Genomic DNA, 21,663 nt, shown 5'->3' with positions numbered 1-21,663 from the left:
AGCAGCAGCACGGGCCTCAGCGGCAGCAGCACGGGCCTCAGCAGCAGCACGGGCCTCAGCAGCAGCACGGGCCTCAGCGGCAGCAGCACGGGCCTCAGCAGCAGCACGGGCCTCAGCAGCAGCACGGGCCTCAGCAGCAGCATGGGCCTCAGCGCTGTAGTTAGCAATGTAGCATAAACTAGAGCAGCAGCACAAGCTAGCACTTTTATTGCAAAGAAGAGGATCGAGTTACAGAGGGAACATCGTCTCATAATTCATAATACATGATTTTATTGTTTTACTGTATTACTTATAGGGTCGCCTCTCCACAGATTGGACCTGTAACTTGTCCTGTTGGTGACAACTGCTTGTCTCCATAGAGATATACAAGTTTAATGCCATACTGTGGAAACACAGTGCACCTTTGCAAGTGACACAAAATGAAACATCCTGGTCCTCAAAATGGCGTCTGCACCAGGTAAACAGCACGTTATTTACACCCACATAAAGGTCACATTGTGTTGTGGTATTGGAAATTATTTAAAAAGTGTAAAACAAAGTAAAATTGAACCATAGAAACAGTTTATCCTGAAGTTTATCCTGCCATCTTCTGATTTAAAGTGAAACTAAAATAAACTCCAAGAGGAGAGGGGCGGGGCCTGAGGGACTAAAGAGGAGAGGGAGGGGTGGGGCCTGAGGGACTAAAGAGGAAAGGGAGGGGTGGGGCCTGAGGGACTAAAGAGGAGAGGGAGGGGTGGGGCCTGAGAGACTAAAGAGGAGAGGGAGGGGCGGGGCCTAGGGGACTTAAGAGGAGAGGGAGGGGTGGGGCCTGAGGGACTAAAGAGGAGAGGGAGGGGTGGGGCCTGAGGGACTAAAGAGGCGAGGGAGGGGCGGGGCCTGAGGGATTTAAGAGGAGAGGGGCGGAGCCTGGAGGTAAGAGGAGAGGATTTCATTTCTAGTTTGAATTGAGCAGTTTAAAACATACAAACAAAAAACAGATATTTAACTGAACACAGACCTACATTTACAAGGCCGTTATAACAGAGGCACGTTAGATGTAGTTTGTCCATGTGTGTTGCCGTAGGCTGCGTCTGGTTTAGAACAAATCTGTAAAGAAAAAGACCAGGACAATGGTTTGTTTCTCTCTTAAAACTATGTGACTGTGGTCGTCTTTGTTTACACTTAGGGACCTGTGGATGGAGGTGAGTGACTCATGGAGTTAAACACACATGTGTGTTTAACTCCATGTGTGTGTTCATATGTTAAACGTGTGTGTGTTTAACTCCATGTGTGTTCACACGTTGAAACTTTTTGGAACAGTTGTTCCTTTGTAGGTGTGTGTGTGTGTGTGTGTGTTTTACTGAGGCCGGGAGCAGGAGGTCACAGTCGATACAGTGCATTCAGATGGAACACAAATATAAGTACAGCATCTTTAAAATCAAAGCTTTGGCGGCTCATGGGTCAAGGCACTGACAATATTCTGATGAGGTGACACTAAATATATCTGTAAAATGCTGGTGAGGATTATTGCATTATATTAACTACAGTCTGTACATAACACTCACATATAGAGCAGAATGTCAGTCTCTGAGACAAAGGTCTGTTTTTGGACAGAACAGCGGTTTATATAGTCACAGGTTATGCTTTATAAACATTACACCTTCATTAGCCTTTGTATATGTTAAATACTCACATTTTTATATTGACCTTTTCCACCTTCAAAATGCTTTACATCAAGATCAGACTATGGAACAGCGCCCTCTGCCTGTCAGATCTTTAACACAGTTTAACACGACAGGACAGACAGGTGTTTTATTGTTTTGTTCCTCTTTGTCTATGTGTTGTAATTTGTGTATATCGTGGGGGGATTTGAACCACCGACCTTCAGATCCGTGCACAAAGTGAACTTAACCGACTGAGCTACTGTCGCCCTGACCTTTAACCCCTTCTTTAAGTAGTTACTAAGCCTAAATCCTGATCCTTTAACTATTAATACAATGTGTGTTTGTTATAGAAGTCTTTGTTCATGCTTTATTAAGGCTAATTAAGGTGTTTTTTCTAAGGCATAACCAAAGTTTTAATAGAGCTGCAACATCAGTAAAGACTTTTTATATAAATAACATTTTGTAACTGACTAACACACACCGTAAAGTGACACGATTTTACTGCATCATAAATAATAAAATGTTCAATAACATTCAAGTCCAGTCACTGTCCAGGTGGTCTTTGGTTCCAGACCTCAAACCAGACTCATCTCACGAGTCGTCCTGATGTTTGTACAGACTTGTATATTCACAGTATCTCAGAGTTCCAGGTGTTTTCTTCTCTAGTTTTATTTAAGGTCGGTCTATTTGCCTGGAGCTGGATTCTTCCTGGAGCTGTGATGCTGTGCGATTCCATAGGGGACGTGAGCAGCGATCGTGCCCATCTCAGCTGCTCCTTCCACATGAAACATCTGATCATCAAAGTAAATGTGAGGCCTGATCTTCTCCAACATGGGACCTTTGGGAGCTCCAGCCAGAAACAGGGCCTCATCGATCTCCAGACCCCAGGCTCGGAGGGTCTTCAGCGCCCGGATCCCAGAGCTGGCCGCGCTGCGGGCGGTGACCAGGAAGGTGCGGATGGGACAGTCCAGACGACGGCCTTTGGCGTAGAACTTCTTCTGCAGTTTCCCCAGAGCCTCCAGGAAGCCCTTCAGAGGACCCTGTGTCATAACAAGGCATTAGTCATTTTAAAATGTGTTCAGCAAACGTCAAAGTCTGAGCTCGTCACGTCTCAGGAGCAAAGCAGGACTGGGCCTGGTTAGGACTTGGACCGCAGGGAATACCACCGCCACAGTGGGGCGCCAGTTACAAAAAGTGTTCTGAGTGTCGTGGTTGATCAGAGGGACCGATGGCACAGATTGGCAACATCGTCAGTTTGACCCAAGGCAGATGCAGCTGCAAAATCAGCTCATCTCGAGTGTGTATCAATCAGTTTATTTGGATTATAATCTGAGGCTTTTCATCAATCGATAAAAATCAGATTGTTGTTCAGATGAACACACAGGTACTACACACAGTCCACTCTCTCAATGTCCCTTCACTGGATGTTCACTGAGGGGGTAGTAGTCGCGTCTGCGGAAGTCCACCACCATCTCCTTGGTCAGTGATGGACATGTGAGGGACATGTGATGGATATGTGATGGATATGTGATATATGGGGGACATGTGGGGGACATACGCACATGGTCCAGCAGTGTGTCTTCATTGTCTTTCTCATGTTCAAAAAACTTGTCGAGGCCGTGGGCTTTGAAGATTCGCTCGGATTCATCTGAGAAGAGGACGGCGTCTCCATCAAACGCCACCCTCAGCTGAGACTCGGACACCTCCGTCTGCTTCTCTGGGAAAAACATGGTGGCTGCTGCTATGCCTGAACACAAACAAATGCTGTTTACTACTGTGCCATCCATTTTAGACCCGGTGAAAAACAACGTCAAGACACACTGTCCCTGGGAAATGTGTAAAAAATATGTGACTCCAGGCTCCCGAAAATCCCTCTGAAGAAGAGTCTGTGAGACGAGTCTGGCCTCAAAGCATTTCACTTTATAATAACTACACTGTGTTTGGCTGATGAAGGTGGAGCAGGTTCTTGTAAAGTGGGAGCAGAATCTAAAATGTCAAGGCCCCTTCCTCCATCTGCCCTGTGTGTGAGGTCACCTTCAGAACTCATGGATTATCTGTGTCTATATGCAGCAGTGACACTTTTATTGTCATGTCCAAATAAAGAGTCACAGTCATGTCTCTGATGGTCTGCACAGGCCGTAAAGCACAAACGTGTAAAAACAGGTGAAAAGTCAAAAGGGTGGAGGTGTGTGTGCATTTTTATTTGTTTTCATCTTTTGAGTATGTTTCCTTTAAAATGGAGCTAAAACAATCCCCCTCCAGACTCGACTTAGAGCTGGGGAGGTTTGAATATGACTGAGTTTTACTGTGTGACCCCTGACCCACTGTGTGACCCCTTGACCCACTGTGTGACCCCTGACCCACTGTGTGACCCCTGACCCACTGTGTGACCCCTTGACCCACTGTGTGACCCCTGACCGTCTAAAGACATTTGAAGTAGTGACGTTGGTTACAGACGGTGTATTTACTTCTATGATGTGTCTGTGGTGCAGTTTCACTTTTGTTTTTGATGCTCTGAGTCTATCCTCTCTTTGCTCTTTGTGCTAAGCCCCTCCCCCTTCAGAGCACTATCACAGCACAATCAGCTGCATCCCACTAATGAAACTACTGCACATCACATCAGGTTTGTTACGTCATAGTGCACAGTTTGTCTCATGTTTTTGTACATGTGGAGCATGGGTGATGTAGGATTGTGGGCGGAGCCTCGTATATGGGTGATGTAGGCTTGTGGGCGGAGCCTTGTACAGACTCGTACTGCTAATTGTAAGGAGGTGTTTGAATACGGCCCCTGAGAGATCGTTAAATTATTCAAACATGGATGGACATGTTTTTAATGAGGGAACAGCCTCAGAACATGCGACTGTAACTGGGCTTTTACAGTTTGTAATTGTATTTTATTTGATTGTGGATAAAAAATAATAATAATTGTTTACTGTAAAAATTGTAATAATTGGTATATAATTCATTTAGTGTAACTTTAGGCAAACATGTTTGTGGTTAAAAAGTCTAATTCAAGATCAAATATTTCTAGTGGTAAAACAGTTCTTTGTTGTGAACAGCAGGGGGCAGCACACTACCAGGTTTCCTCCCAGTCCTTTCAAGTTTGAGTGATATTTTTAGCAAAGTGCATTGGTGTTCAGTTTGAAATAACACGCTCCCGTCTCTTGACCTGTTCATCGGCATTAACCCCGGCGGACCTGAAGTTTCAGACACTTCAGACTCTGATCTTCAGCTTCACATTTACACGACTCTTTTTACCTTTGCAGTTCCACAAACGTCACCACAAAACACATTATATCACTGACACAAACTGGAAACTCTACAGGGTTTTTAGCTGGAACTAAGTCCACAAGGAGCTCCACAGTGACACCTGCCCCCGGATCTGGAAGCACAATTCATTTTTCCCATAGGTTTGACGATAAAATAAATATTAAAAGTTTCCAGTCTCATTGCTGATCAGCTGTGTGGAGCTAATGTTTATAAAATCTGTTTCTGAAGCTTTAAAAAGTTGTTAAAACATTTCACAGAATCTTGTGTTTTAGATGAACTTTTGGACTGAAACACCTGCGTTATGGAGATTAATATTAATATACCTCAGCTCATCGAGATAAAAAAACAAAAACTCAAAGTGAGTTCACAAGTTCTAACACTTCTCCTTTTTTTTATTTTCCCTTCACTTCACACGTTTTATTTCTAGTTTGAAACATTCAGCGTGACACGACGGGCGCGTGCACTGACCTTCCTCCAGAGCCTCTCTGACCTTGGCGCCGTCAGCGGACAGGTAGAGGTCAGTGTGCCAGGCCTTTAGGTAACCGATGGGACTGCTCCCTCCCGTCATGCAGAACCTCTCGATGAACAGATCTGAGGAGGAGAGAAACGTAAAACACTTTAAAAACAAGTTTATTTATACAGCACGTTTAAAACAGCTACATCTGAGCAAAGAGATTCAGAAAAAAGTCAACACAAAACAAATATACCACAGAGAAGAGGCGGGGCTAGTGTTAAATACCAGGGTGAAGTTAAACTGTGTCAAACACTGAGAGGACAGACAGGGGGCGGCAGAGCGCAGACCCAACTGTAAATAGATACAATGAGTGAAATATATGAGATTATAACTCATTTTAGAAAAGTTTACAAACAGTATGAAAGTTTTAGTGTAGATCTGCAAAGACGAGCCCGTGTTCTGTGTTTCCATTATCAATGTTTGTGAAGAAAAATGAAGAAATAGATATAAGAATATTTATGATGTGCAAAAACATTTAAAATAATTTCACATAAAGTTAATAAAAGACAAAGACATAATGGGCACATCTGTAGCTCAGACCAGCCTCCACTGGCATTAAATATATATGAGAACATTTAAAATCATTTCACACACACTTTTCACACACACTTTTCACACACACTTTTCACACACATTGTTGAAGTGAACGGGACATTTGCAAATCGAGCCCCAAGATACTGTGAAAATAAACAAGTGTAAACAGACAAATCAGAGCGTCTGTAAACAGCACAGAGCACTCCACTCGTCACATTACACGTCACTTTACACATGTCACTTTACACATGTCACTTTACACATGTCACTTTACACATGTCACATTACACATGTCACTTTACACATGTCACATTACACATGTCACTTTACACATGTCACTTTACACATGTCACATTACACATGTCACTTTACACATGTCACATTACACATGTCACTTTACACATGTCACATTACACATGTCACTTTACACATGTCACTTTACACATGTCACATTACACATGTCACTTTACACATGTCACATTACACATGTCACTTTACACATGTCACTTTACACATGTCACTTTACACATGTCACTTTACACATGTCACTTTACACATGTCACTTTACACATGTCACATTACACATGTCACTTTACACATGTCACATTACACACGTCACTTTACACACGTCAAATTACACACGTCACATTACACACGTCACATTACACATGTCACTTTACACACGTCACATTACACACGTCACTTTACACACGTCAAATTACACACGTCACATTACACATGTCACTTTACACACGTCAAATTACACACGTCACATTACACACGTCAAATTACACACGTCACATTACACACGTCACTTTACACACGTCACTTTACACACGTCACATTACACACGTCACATTACACACGTCACATTACACACGTCAAATTACACACGTCACTTTACACACGTCACATTACACATGTCACATTACACATGTCACACTACACACGTCACATTACACATGTCACTTTACACACGTCACTTTACACACGTCACATTACACATGTCACATTACACACGTCACTTTACACACGTCACATTACACATGTCACTTTACACATGTCACATTACACACGTCACTTTACACGTCACATTACACATGTCGTCACTGAACACACACCTGAACAACTAAACACACACACACCTGTACAACTGAACACACACACATGTACACCCCAACACACACCTGTACAACTAAACATACACACACACCTGTACAAATTAACACACACATGTACACCCCAACACACACACACACACACGTACAACTGAACACACACCTGTACAACTAAACACACACACACACCTGTACAACTAAACACACACACACCTGTACAAATGAACACACACATGTACAACTGAACACACACACACCTGTACAAATGAACACACACATGTACAACTGAACACACACCTGTACACCCCAACATACACCTGTACAACTAAACACACACACCCCTGTACAACTAAACACACACACACCTGTACAACTGAACACACACACACCTGTACAACTGAACACACACCTGTACAACTGCACACACACCTGTGTGTCACCCACGTGACATTGTTGTGTTACTGTGTGTTACTGTGTGTTACTGTGTGTTACTTGTCCTGAGCTGATCTTTGTTAAATATTCACATTATTTACCTCATAACAGGCACAGCAGCTAAACTATGACTTTACTGTTACAACAACAGATTTTTCATTAGGTGCAAATCAGATTTTGACAACACAAGTTTATTTTTTTTAAACAATGCAAAAAAAAAAAAACTATATATGAACCACAGAAGTACAGGACACCTGGAGTCTCCTTTATCCAACGCTTTTAGCTCTCTCTCTCTGAACAGCAACAATGCGATTCACTGCGGCTCACTGCGGCTCACTGCGGCTCACTGCGGCTCACTGCGGCTCACTGCGGCTCACTGCGGCTCACTGCGGCTCACTGCGGCTCACTGCGGCTCACTGCGGCTCACTGCGGCTCGTTTCTTGCCTAAATCAGATTGTCCTCCTCTTTCATACGACTCAGCCGTGAGTCTGTTGTTTTAAAACTCTGTGTTTGAGTTTAAAGTGTCACTTTATCGCTTTGCTAGTTATAACATACAACACATACACACACATACACACACACCCCTACACACACACCTACACACACACACACACACACACACACACACGCACACACACACAGTTTTGGAGCAGATCATTGTTTTTTTGATCCGTTGTTTCAAAGATCAGCTCATGTCTCCAGTGAAATATTAAAAGTGTAAATATTCACCTCTTCACACTGAGAGTTTCAAACAGGGATCTGAAAGTTGCCGGTTCGACTCCTGCTCCTGGAGTCAGAGCAGCTTTTTCTACTGGGCCAAACACTTAAGGTGGAGAAGTGCTATGAAAATGTGATGAAAAAATATCACTTTTTGGTTTATCTGCATCAGCTGCAAACGATGAACAAACTGATGTGTCAGATTTACTTTATTGGTCCAGTTTTCTCTTTTGAGACGTCCAGATGCACAAACCTCACCCACTGACGACGGAAACACAAACTGTCCCCTGACGCCCGCGGGGACCACATCTATCAACACGAGCCCGTTTCACTGATCTCTGCTTCTCTCTAAACATGGGAGATGTTCCTTTTGAATGGAGCGTGGGACAGTGTTTGGGACGACCTCTGTGTTTGGGACGACCTGTGTGTTTGGGACGGCCTGTGTGTTTGGGACGGCCTGTGTGTTTGGGACGGCCTGTGTGTTTGGGACGGCCTGTGTGTTTGGGACGGCCTGTGTGTTTGGGACGGCCTCTGTCCCGGTGCCTCTGTCTCTGGTCCAGTGTTTTCTTTCATTATGTGACCGTCCTGTGATTTATTTACTTTGGAGATCTGAGAGATGCAAATGAACGAGCAGGAAGTAGAAGGATCCAACTGAAAGAAGAATACTCTGTGTGTGTGTGTGTGTGCGTGTATGTAGGGGTGTGTGGGGGTGTGGGTGTGTGGGTGTGTGTGTATGTGTGTGTGTGTATGTGTTGTATGTGTGTGTAGGTGTGTGGGGGTGTGTGTGTGTGTGTGTGTGTGTGCGTGTATGTAGGGGTGTGTGGGGGTGTGGGGGTGTGTGTGTATGAGTCCCCTCTCCACAGATGCGGCAGGTGAAGTGTGACTGTGTTTATTTGAAACAGTCTAAACATGTTTCTGTCTTAACTTAAGCGTCTGTCGTGTCCAAACTGAACTCACCTCACATGAGTTGTCATGGTAATGATAACAACAACTAACAAGCTAACAGCGCACTTCCTTATTCTCCGATGATAAAACTCTTTATAATTAGATGTAGATGTTGTTGTGTTCGTCTGTACAGCAGTAAAACTCGTTTGTGCTCATCTCCAAACACGTCGACTAAAGGCACGAGTTATTCCTGTGTTTTAATACATGTGTTGCTCATGGGCACAGGGGCAGTCACACAGGGACACGGGCCCCACACAGAGACACGGGCCCCGCACAGACCTGTGGCCCCTGCATGTTGTGCTCGTCCCTCAGGAGCAGACCCAGGGAGCAGCTCGGAGAATCTGATCAGGAAGTCAGTCTGTGACATCACAGGCTGAGATTTTCCTCCTCCTCCTCCTCCTCTTCTTCCTCCTCCTCCTCTTCCTCCTCCTCCTCTTCCTCAGATGTCCACACACTGCTGTTTGTGTCCAGAGTCGTTTGGATCTTCTCTGTAGAACCTGGGAGCAGAGCTGAACTTTTCTTTGAGCTTCTCACGACTTAATAAGTTCAGAGTAAATGAGACACATGAAGCTTCAGTCGTCCCCAGAGTCGTCCCCAGAGTCGTCCCCAGAGGGACATGTCCTGAGGGACGTCCCAGACGGACATGTGCTGAGGACACGCCGTTCACGACTGTTACTGAACCTGAAACATTTGGATTTTGGACAAACACTGTTGACTTTTTGATGTATTTCTAGAAAACAGCAAAACAAAACTTAATTCTGTTACAAACTGGACCATGTTATTTTAATGACTTTTTGTTGTTGTGTTTCTGTCAAATACATAAACCAGAAAAACCAGCAGTGACGAGTCGCACAGGCCCGAGAAACATGGACCTAAGAAACATGGACCTGAGAAACATGGCCCCGAGAAACATGGACCTGAGAAACATGGACCCGAGAAACATGGACCCGAGAAACATGGACCCGAGAAACATGGACCCGAGAAACATGGGGCCTGATGCCCGGGACCTCACATGGGCCTCCCCTTTAATTTAATTGAATAGGACGAAGGTCAAATTCTAAACCCCTGGACCCTTTACCCCCCGTCCACTCCTCTGGTGTTGTGTTGTGTGGTCGGTGTTGTGTTGTGTGGTCGGTGTTGTGTTGTGTGGACTCCTCTGGTGTTGTGTTGTGTGGACTCCTCTGGTGTTGTGTTGTGTGGACTCCTCTGGTGTTGTGTTGTGTGGACTCCTCTGGTGTTGTGTGGTCACTGTTGTGTTGTGTGGACTCCTCTGGTGTTGTGTGGACTCCTCTGGTGTTGTGTGGTCACTGTTGTGTTGTGTGGACTCCTCTGGTGTTGTGTGGACTCCTCTGGTGTTGTGTGGTCGGTGTTGTGTGGACTCCTCTGGTGTTGTGTGGTCGGTGTTGTGTGGACTCCTCTGGTGTTGTGTGGTCGGTGTTTTGTTGTGTGGACTCCTCTGGTGTTGTGTGGTCGGTGTTGTGTTGTGTGGACTCCTCTGGTGTTGTGTGGTCAGTGTTGTGTTGTGTTGTGTGTACCTCTGGTGTTGTGTAGCTCAGAATACAGACTTGTGGTGTAAATGTTTCAGTTTGTGAAAACAAATGGTAGAAGGACAAAAACCTCATGGACCTGACTCCACTGGAGCCACGAACATCTGACTCAGGACTGTACACACTCCTGTGGCTCTCGTGTGGCTCTCTGTGGCTCTTGTGTGTGTGGCTCTCGTGCGGCTCTCTGTGGCTCTCGTGTGGCTCTCGTTTTGGATCTCTGTGTCTCTCGTGCGGCTCTCTGTGGCTCTCATGTGGCTCTTGTGTGTGTGGCTCTCGTGTAGCTCTCTGTGGCTCTTGTGTCTGTGTGGCTCTCGTATGGCTCTCTGTGGCTCTCGTGTGGCTCTCGTGTGTCTCTCTGTGGCTCTCTGTGGCTCTCTGTGGCTCTCGTGTGTCTCTCTGGCTCTCGTGTGTCTCTCTGTGGCTCTCGCGTGTCTCTCTGTGGCTCTCGCGTGTCTCTCTGTGGCTCTCGCGTGTCTCTCTGTGGCTCTCGCGTGTCTCTCTGTGGCTCTCATGTGTCTCTCTGTGTCTCTCTGTGTCTCTCTGTGTCTCTCTGTGGCTCTCTGTGGCTCTCGTGTGGCTCTCTGGCTCTCGTGTGTCTCTCTGTGGCTCTCGCGTGTCTCTCTGTGGCTCTCGCGTGTCTCTCTGTGGCTCTCGCGTGTCTCTCTGTGGCTCTCGCGTGTCTCTCTGTGGCTCTCGCGTGTCTCTCTGTGGCTCTCGTGTGGCTCTCTGTGGCTCTCTGTGTCTCTCTGTGGCTCTCGTGTGGCTCTCTGTGGCTCTCTATGGCTCTCTGTGGCTCTCGTGTGGACTCACTGTGGTGGTTGATGGTGTTGATGAGCCGCACTCCCACGTGGGCGTGGTTATACGTCACCAGGATAATGTCAAACAGTTCTTCACTTTGTGGGTAGAGCTCACGGAGACGAGAATTCACTGTGTCCAGAGCCTGAGACATAAGAGCGAGGACATGAGACATGAGAGCGAGGACATGAGACACAAGAGCGAGGACATGAGACACGAGAACGAGGACATGAGACACAAGAACGAGGACATGAGACACGAGAACAAGGACATGAGACACGAGGACATGAGACACGAGAGCGAGGACATGAGACACGAGAGCGAGGACATGAGACACAAGAACGAGGACATGAGACACGAGAGCGAGGACATGAGACACAAGAACGAGGACATGAGACACAAACACAGACTCAGATATCGGTATCGGTCCGATATTTGGCACCAGTGTTTTTCCATCTCATTTTGTCAGTTTGTTTGTTTTTTGACTCTTTTGATTAATTTAAGTTTGTCTCTGTACAAAGTCACAGATGAATTTTTGAGATTTTACATTTATGAAAAAGAGACTGTGTGAACTTTACATACTGGTGTTTTAAATATCGGTCATCGTCACGACACCAACTCTGACGTCGTATCGGCTCAAAAACGCCTCATCTCCACCAAACACGTCGTCTTCACTGACCTTCACGAAGGGAAACGCCGGCCCCGGGGCGAAGGGCTCGTTCTCGTGTTCGATCTGGTATCGCAGATATTCCTCGATGCCCTGACGCTCAAACACCTTCTGCTCCGTGTCAGTGCGGAACAGGACACGAGTCGACACGGCGATGGTGACGGCGTGCTCCGGTCTGGGCTGTAGGGAGACACGACACACGACACATGACACATGGCACATGACACATGGAACGTGACACATGACACACGACACATGGCACATGGCACATGGCACATGACACATGACACAAGGAACGTGACACATGACACACGACACATGACACATGGCACATGACACATGACACATGGCACATGACACATGATACACGACACATGACACATGGCACATGACACATGATACACGACACATGACACACACGACACACGACACATGGCACACGACACATGGAACATGACACATGGAACATGACACAAGGAACGTGACACATGACACACGACACACGACACATGGCACATGGCACATGACACACACGACACATGGCACATGACACATGACACACACGATACATGACACATGGAACGTGACACATGACACACGACACATGGCACGTGACACATGGAATGTGACACATGATACATGACACATGACACATGGCACATGACACATGGAACGTGACACACGATACATGATAAATAAAATGTATTATGACACACGACACATGACACATGGCACATGGAACGTGACACACGACACACGATACATGACACACGACACATGGCACGTGACACATGGCACGTGACACATGACATGACACACGATACATGACACATGACACATGGCACATGACACATGGAACGTGACACACGATACATGACACACGACACATGGCACATGATACACGACACATGGCACGTGACACATGGCACACGACACATGACACATGGCACGTGACACATGGCACATGACACATGACATGGCACATGATACATGACACATGACACACATGATACATGACACATGGCACATGACTCATGGAACGTGACACGTGACACACGATACATGGCATATGATACACGACACATGGCACGTGACACATGGCACACGACACATGGCACGTGACACATGACACATGGCACATGATACATGACACATGGCACGTGACACATGGCACGTGACATGTGACACATGACACGATACATGACACACGACACATGGCACATGATACATGACACATGGCACATGATACACGACACATGGCACGTGACACATGGCACATGACACATGGAACGTGACACGTGACACAACACACAATACATGACACACGACACATGGCACGTGACACATGGCACACGACACATGGCACATGACACATGGCACGTGACTCATGACACACGACACATGGCACGTGACACGTGACACATGGCACATGATACATGACACATGGCACGTGACACATGACACACGGCACATGACACATGGCACGTGACATGTGACACATGACACATGACACATGGCACGTGACACATGGCACATGACACATGACACATGATACACAACACATGACACACACGATACATGACACACACGACACATGACACACACGATACATGACACATGGCACACAACACACGGCACACATGACACATGGTAAATAAAGTGAACTCTGCCGTGTGGAGACTGGTGTTTGAAAGTGTCACGTAGTAAAAAGTCCAAAGTGTGTGTCACGTCTCAAGGTGACGGCGTCGACCTGAGCCGCTGGTGTCATGTGGTGTCTGTTTGAATCGTCTAGAGTCTCAGACTCAGTTCACCCGGGCGCCGCTGGAGGCGGAGTTTGGGGCTGGGCCACATTAAGTTTTCCACAAAAAAAGCTTTGTTAAAAAAATGCACCATTTGAACACATACACACATTCACACACATTCACACACACCCCTTCACACACACACACACACACACACACACACATTCACTTGGCTCTGTATTATTTAGATATTTTTTATTTATTTTATTTTAGTACTTTTTTTATTGTATTGCTTTTTATTTTTTTTATTGCTTGTATTTGTCTTACTTTTCTGTGCCCTTTGGTTGCGCTCGTGTTTTTAAACGTGTGGTAAATCTGAGTGTGACGCTCGTGTCGTCTCCAAATACTCGATGTTCACGTTGGTATTTGACACGTCGGGTCTTTATCGTCGGGTCTAATGGGCAGTGACGTTTGGAAATGTCCCGTTGACAGATATTTACACTGGTGTGAGGTTTCTGGGGGAGGGGTACAGTGCACGGGACACGGGGGCACGGGGGCACGGGGGGCACGGGGACACGGGACACTCGCCATCGCCCACAGCTGACCCCTGTGGAGCCTCAGAGACGATGGACTCATTTAGAGAACAAAGACCTGCTCAGAAGAACCAACAGTCCACAGCTCGATAGAAACGACTGTCAGTAGCTGTTCTCAATAAATCAATCGTGTGTTTTCACGGAGACAATGGGAACCTTCAAAAACAATTAACATAAACATCTGAAACTCGGAAAAATAGATCATGTCCCAACCACAGAAAGAAGTGACAGAGAGAGAGTGAAAAGAGTGAGACGTCACCACAGCTTCAGCTCAAATGAAGCTCATCGAGGCCGGAGCAGGTGGAGAGGCCGATCTGGAATTCTGACGCCGAGTATCATAGCAACCGAGAGAGTAAACTGGACAAAGAGTCGATGGAGCAGGAAGTGCGCTCATGATCACTTCCTGTTATGTCCGTTTATATAAACAGTCTGAGTCTCAACATGTATAAAAATGTATAACTGCTCCACACTGACCTCTACAGGAGCCAACCAGGACCTTCAACGTTTTTATTTAAAAAACTACAAACTCGGCCAAAAGAAACAAAACCCATGTGGGATAAAAGATCATGAGTTAAATTTGTGATACAGTCGGCCGTTGTCATGGTGATTTTTCAGCAAAAAGGGTTTTTTTTAAGGAAATTTACCAAAAGAATCGAGCTTTTACAAACTATTATTCATTATAAAACCCCCAGAGTGTGAGTGAGTTTGAGCAACGTCCAGCATCAGGTCACACGAGAAGTGAATGTGTGTTTGTGTGTATGTAAACGTCTGGTTTCAACTGTACACACACAGGCACACACACACACCGGCACACCCCCACGCAGGCCCACACACACACACACACACACACACACACACACACACACTGACTCTATAGGTGCAGAAGTGGAGACTCTGTTTTCCACACACTGCATTCACGGTCATGCAAAAAACAAACAAGATTGAACTTTAACAAGAGGAGAACGCACAACAAGAGAACGCACAACAGGAGGAGAACGCACAACAAGAGGAGAACACACAACAAGAGGAGAACACACAACAAGAGATCACACAACAAGAGGAGAACACACAACAAGAGGAGAACACACAACAAGAGTTTTTGTAAAACGGTGTCACATGTTCTGTCCATGTGACCACAGCAGCTCGGCCCTTTTGAAAAATAAAGTGCTAAAAATATTGTATTTGACACAGACGCAGAGGAGCAGACGCTCAAAGGTCATAGGTCAGTTCAAGTTTCATTAAAAGGTAGAACCAAACTATAATGTTTCATTTTCCAAATGTCACTGAAACGTTTGGAAGGTTAGAACATTATAGAAGAGTCGAGTCGAGTCGAGATGAATCGAGTCGAGTCGAGTCGAGGAGCAGGTCTGAGGAAAGAGACCAGAGTCTGGACCGGGCCCAGGTCATTACATTTGTGTCCAGTCACCCCCTATGACCCCACATGACCCCCCCATAACAGCCATGAACCCACATGACCCCCCCATGACCCACCATGAAACCCCATAACCACCATATGACCCCCTATGACCTCCCTAACCCCCACGACCCCCATGAACCCACATGACCCCACCATGACCCACCATGAAACCCCATATCCACCATATGACCCCCCAATAACCCCCATATGACCCCCTATGACCCCCCTAACCCCCACGACCCCCTATGACCCCTCATGACCCCCTATGACCCCCCACGACCCCCTATGACCCCCCATGACCCCCTATGACCCCTCATGACCCCCTATGACCCCCCATGACCCCCTATGACCCCTCGAGCTTTGTCCCACTGCAGGGTCATAGTGTAACATTCTGACAGTAAAACACCAAAGTACAAACCCGACTCGACCTGAAGTCAGAGTAAACACAGACTGAACACAAACACATCACTTTCACTTTCACTTTCATCCTCAGAGTCTTGTTATTGTGCTCTACGTCAGGACACAGATGCAGGGGTCAGTTCAGGGTCAAAGGTAAAAGCAGCGTGGCGTGAGGACACAGCGGTTCTTCTGACAGAAGTAAATTTAGATTCACACACAGCACATCACGATGGGGCGGTTAGTGCGGGACATGTCTGCGATCGCGGGGACATGTCTGCGATCGCGGGGACATGTCTGCGATCGCGGGGACATGTCTGCGATCGTGCGGGACATGTCTGCGATCGCGGGGACATGTCTGCGATCGTGCGGGACATGTCTGCGATCGCGGGGACATGTCTGCGATCGTGCGGGACATGTCTGCGATCGTGCGGGACATGTCTGCGATCGCGGGAACATGTCTGCGATCGCGGGGACATGTCTGCGATCGTGCGGGACATGTCTGCGATCGTGGGGACATGTCTGCGATCGCGGGGACATGTCTGTGATCGTGCAGGACAACGTGCAGCCACCAGGGGGAGTGACGAGTGTGGACGACACATCATACTTACGAAAAACATTGCTCCCTCCACTTTCCGCGCCCGTCGGCCTGTGACCTTCACACAACAACAGTTTGATTTTACTCACTTCACTTTCACAAACACATGAGTCAATAACATCGCGCCTGATTGGACGAAAAAGCTGACCCCGCCTTCAGCTTTTGGTTTAGTTATAACTTGATAAATGATGTAATTACGAGGTTTTATCTTAATAAAGAATCAAGTAAGAATCACGGGAAACACTGGAGCAGGTTTTTACAGCTCAAATCTCACGACATAAAAACGACACAAATCTCCTCATCGCTGCAAAGAAAAAGCCCCACGACAAACAGACGCCAAAATGAATCGTTCAGGTTTTGTGGCGCGATATCGCAGTGGGCGGGGCTAAAACTTCAAACTCAAACATGTTTCTGACTCGTGGTTTTTAAGACGAGAAAATGTCACTCTGGGTTAAACCTGTGGGACATTTTTTCACCTCGTTTTTTCTAACCCTAAACCCGGGATGTGTAACACTTGTGTCTCTTGTGTCTCTTGTCTCTTGTGTCTCTTGTCTCTTGTGTCACTTGTGTCTCTTGTCTCTTGTGTCTCTTGTCTCTTGTGTCTCTTGTCTCTTGTCACTTGTGTCTCTTGTGTCTCTTGTCTCTTGTGTCTCTTGTCTCTTGTCTCTTGTGTCTCTTGTCCCTTGTGTCTCTTGTCCCTTGTGTCTCTTGTGTCTCTTGTCTCTTGTGTCTCTTATCTCTTGTGTCTCTTGTGTCTCTTGTCTCTTGTGTCACTTGTGTCTCTTGTCTCTCGTGTCTCTTGTGTCTCTTGTCTCTTGTCCCTTGTGTCTCTTGTCTCTTGTGTCTCTTGTCTCTTGTGTCACTTGTGTCTCTCGTGTCTCTTGTGTCTCTTGTCTCTTGTGTCTCTTATCTCTTGTGTCTCTTGTGTCTCTTGTCTCTTGTGTCTCTTGTCTCTTGTGTCTCTTGTCTCTTGTGTCTCTTATCTCTTGTGTCTCTTGTGTCTCTTGTCTCTTGTGTCTCTTGTCTCTTGTGTCTCTTGTCTCTTGTGTCTCTTGTCTCTTGTGTCACTTGTGTCTCTTGTCTCTTGTGTCTCTTGTCTCTTGTGTCTCTTGTGTCACTTGTGTCTCTCGTGTCTCTTGTGTCTCTTGTCTCTTGTGTCTCTTATCTCTTGTGTCTCTTGTGTCTCTTGTCTCTTGTGTCTCTTGTCTCTTGTGTCTCTTATCTCTTGTGTCTCTTGTGTCTCTTGTCTCTTGTGTCTCTTGTCTCTTGTGTCTCTTGTCTCTTGTGTCTCTTGTCTCTTGTGTCACTTGTGTCTCTCGTGTCTCTTGTGTCTCTTGTCTCTTGTGTCTCTTGTCTCTTGTGTCTCTTATCTCTTGTGTCTCTTGTGTCTCTTGTCTCTTGTGTCTCTTGTCTCTTGTGTCTTCTTATTTGAGCAGAGCCGCTGTGGCAGTGACCGAGTGCAGGGCCAGTGTGGGACGGGGCCAGTGTGTGACGGGGCCAGTGTGTGACGGGGCCAGTGTGTGACGGGGCCAGTGTGTGACGGGGCCAGTGTGGGACGGGGCCAGTGTGTGACGGGGCCAGTGTGTGACGGGGCCAGTGTGGGACGGGGCCAGTGTGGGACGGGGCCAGTGTGGGACGGGGCCAGTGTGGGACGGGGCTGACTCCAGGTGATATTTATAGAGCAGTGAAAGTTCAGAGCTGATGTGGTTTTGGTGACACTGAAGTTTAAGGAGCCAGAGCGACAGCTAAAATAAAGTTTAAATGTTTGTAGGAGACGTTTGTCGTCTTCACTGCTACAACAAATCAGTTTGTTTGCAGTTTCTGTGACTTCTACACTGTTCTGTTTAATAAAATGAAGTATAATTATTTTAATAAATAAAAAAACTCTTATAATATAAATAATGAGGCTGTGGTTCCCTCTGAGGAGCTGCTCCAGCGCCGATAATTTGATCATTTATTTGGATTTATTTGGATTTAAACCTACTTTTTCCACATTAACGCCGTTATTTAACCGTCTCATTTAACCGTCCTGAAGTTAAACCAGGACTAGGGCTGTGCACAAATACTGAAATATCGATTATCGTATCGTTTTATTTAATGAGACTCGATATGTCAACGAGAGTGTTTTTTTTTTGTAGATTTTACCACATTATTCTGTCACAGCGTTACATTTATGTGACTCATTTAGACGAAAAAAGTCGTTTCTTCAGAATATTTGACGTTTGATTCACTGTTCTGTTTATTTCATCTTAACTTTGTTTTAACTCAGACTTTTAGTGTCACGTTTGTGTTTTCGAGTCGTTAAACTGCTCATGTCTCTGTGTAAATGTAAATGTGGAGCTCGTTTAAACACATGGAACAGTCTGATGTGTTTTTATCGTCGGTAAAATCCACAAAACAAAATGAATGAATGAATGAATATTGTTTATTTGAGCATAATAAAAACAAACAAAAACAAAACAGTGTACACCCAGATCCCAAGTTTGTGCTCAAAAGGAGTAAGCCGAAGTAAAATACTTGTGTGCGCTTACCCCCCATATTTAACTAAATAACACCATTTAGATTACATGCACTTTATGTTTGTTCATCTTCAATAAATGGAAGATAAATTAAAAGATAAAATTAATGTTTATTTTATGTGAAAATTGGGCTGATTTTTAACCCTTTAAGGACTGAGCTCTGACCACAACAGCTCGCCTGGACTTTTTTTCTTTTTTTAGCCATAAAAATCATGTTATAAGAAATGTCAGCCTGGACTTCCTCTATTTTACAAATCCAGCCTTATTTTGCTTTTGCTGCATCAAATAAATGTGTGATACGAGTTTAAATAGAAGAAAAATATAAAGAGGAATGTACTTTTCAGTCACTTTTATATAAGTAAACAATGAAAACCCTGTGTCCAGCTCAGAAACACTTCACAAAACAAATTTAAGAAACAATAATCAATATTTATGGAAGATTCTGCAGATTGTACTGAAGGTTTTTACTGCTCTTCTTTTAAAAGGCGTTTGTGCAGAACCCAGGTCATGTTTATTAATCGCCTGAAAGATTTTATTTTTCACTGAGTTGAATCGATTTGAAATATATATCGTATCGTATCGACTCGACGCTGTATCGAGGTGTGTATCGTATCGTATCGACTCGACGGCTGTATCGAGGTGTGTATCGTATCGACTCGACAGCTGTATCGAGGTGTGTATCGTATCGTATTGACTCCACAGCTGTATCGAGGTGTGTATCGTATCGTATCGACAGCTGTATCGAGGTGTGTATCGTATCGTATCGACTCGACAGCTGTATCGAGGTGTGTATCGTATCGTATCGACTCGACGGCTGTATCGAGGTGTGTATCGTATCGTATCGACTCGACGGCTGTATCGAGGTGTGTATCGTATCGTATCGATTCGACAGCTGTATCGAGGTGTGTATCGTATCGTATCGATTCGACAGCTGTATCGAGGTGTGTATCGTATCGTATCGACTCCACAGCTGTATCGAGGTGTGTATCGTATCGTATCGACTCCACAGCTGTATCGAGGTGTGTATAGTATCGTATCGACTCCACAGCTGTATCGAGGTGTGTATCGTATCGTATCGACTCGACGGCTGTATCGAGGTGTGTATCGTATCGTATCGACTCCACAGCTGTATCGAGGTGTGTATAGTATCGTATCGACTCCACAGCTGTATCGAGGTGTGTATCGTATCGTATCGACTCGACGGCTGTATCGAGGTGTGTATCGTATCGTATCGATTCGACAGCTGTATCGAGGTGTGTATCGTATCGTATCGACTCCACAGCTGTATCGAGGTGTGTATCGTATCGTATCGACTCCACAGCTGTATCGAGGTGTGTATCGTATCGTATCGGCTCACACACTTACAGACTTGGCTTTGCTGCTGCTGTTGTTCACACACTCCTGGCTGTTACACTCTGCCTTCTGTTCCCATGATGCCTCGCTGCCCCCGTTGGACGCCGTCGACACTGAGGCGCTGACCTGCCCCGGGTCCAGACTCATCTTCACCATAAACAGACGCGTCCCGTGTCTTTCACTCCTTTAACGCGGGGCCTGGTCCCAAAGCTCCATGTTTAACTCCTCCAAAGTTTAGTTTGTACAAAGGACACAAAAACATCCAGACTGTCCCGTATGAGACTGTCCCGTATGAGACTGTCCCGTATGAGACTGTCCCGTATGAGACTGTCCCGTATGAGACTGTCCCGTATGAGACTGTCCCGCGTCAGACAGGACAGTCCCTCAGATCCAGAGTTTTCCCTCTTCCTCTGCAGGTCCGGCGTTAGTAAATTCCATCCTTCAGCTCCGTGTCCATCTGCCGCCGGACGCCCCCCCCCCGCTCCTCCCACTTTCACCCAGTGTCCCGTAGAAAAACAGCCTGGCCCACATCCAGGAGCCCGCACGCCCCTCCCCCCCCTCCCGCCCTCGTCCAATGGCGGGCTCACTTCCTTATCCAGCCGGACACGCCCCCTCTGCTCTGCCCTGTGACAGCAGAGGCTCATGGGAGTTCAGGGCACATGCTGAGCGCACTGTAAAAATAGAGTCGCTCAGAGACATTTAATCCCAGAAGCTTCGTTTGATCGGGTTTCGCTCGGTCCAAAAACAAACGAGGTCTGGACTTAATGATTTTTCAGTTTTGGATTTGACACAGTGGAGTTTGTTTGAAATCACGACCGCCGCATTTTAAAATCTATATCATGATTTTATGATCGCTGCGGATC

General features: G+C 46.1%; 1 protein-coding gene across 1 annotated transcript; it reads right to left on the bottom strand.

Annotated features, from left to right (window-relative positions):
• Positions 1-294: 294 nt before the first annotated feature.
• On the bottom strand, positions 295-21,212 carry nt5c1aa (5'-nucleotidase, cytosolic IAa). The gene is made up of 7 exons (XM_055225265.1): positions 20,813-21,212; positions 16,942-16,986; positions 12,195-12,362; positions 11,531-11,660; positions 5,382-5,504; positions 3,206-3,390; positions 295-2,683 (listed from the first exon to the last, which is right to left on the bottom strand). Exons 1-7 carry the CDS (start codon positions 20,954-20,956, stop codon positions 2,327-2,329), a joined length of 1,152 nt encoding a protein of 383 aa, XP_055081240.1. The 5' UTR covers positions 20,957-21,212; the 3' UTR covers positions 295-2,326.
• Positions 21,213-21,663: the final 451 nt, after the last annotated feature.

Source organism: Periophthalmus magnuspinnatus, chromosome 11, assembly GCF_009829125.3.
Source record: "Periophthalmus magnuspinnatus isolate fPerMag1 chromosome 11, fPerMag1.2.pri, whole genome shotgun sequence".
NCBI classification, from domain to species: domain Eukaryota; kingdom Metazoa; phylum Chordata; class Actinopteri; order Gobiiformes; family Gobiidae; genus Periophthalmus; species Periophthalmus magnuspinnatus.
The sequence above is the reverse complement of the archived record's forward strand: the minus strand, read 5'-3'. Positions and strand labels throughout refer to the sequence as shown.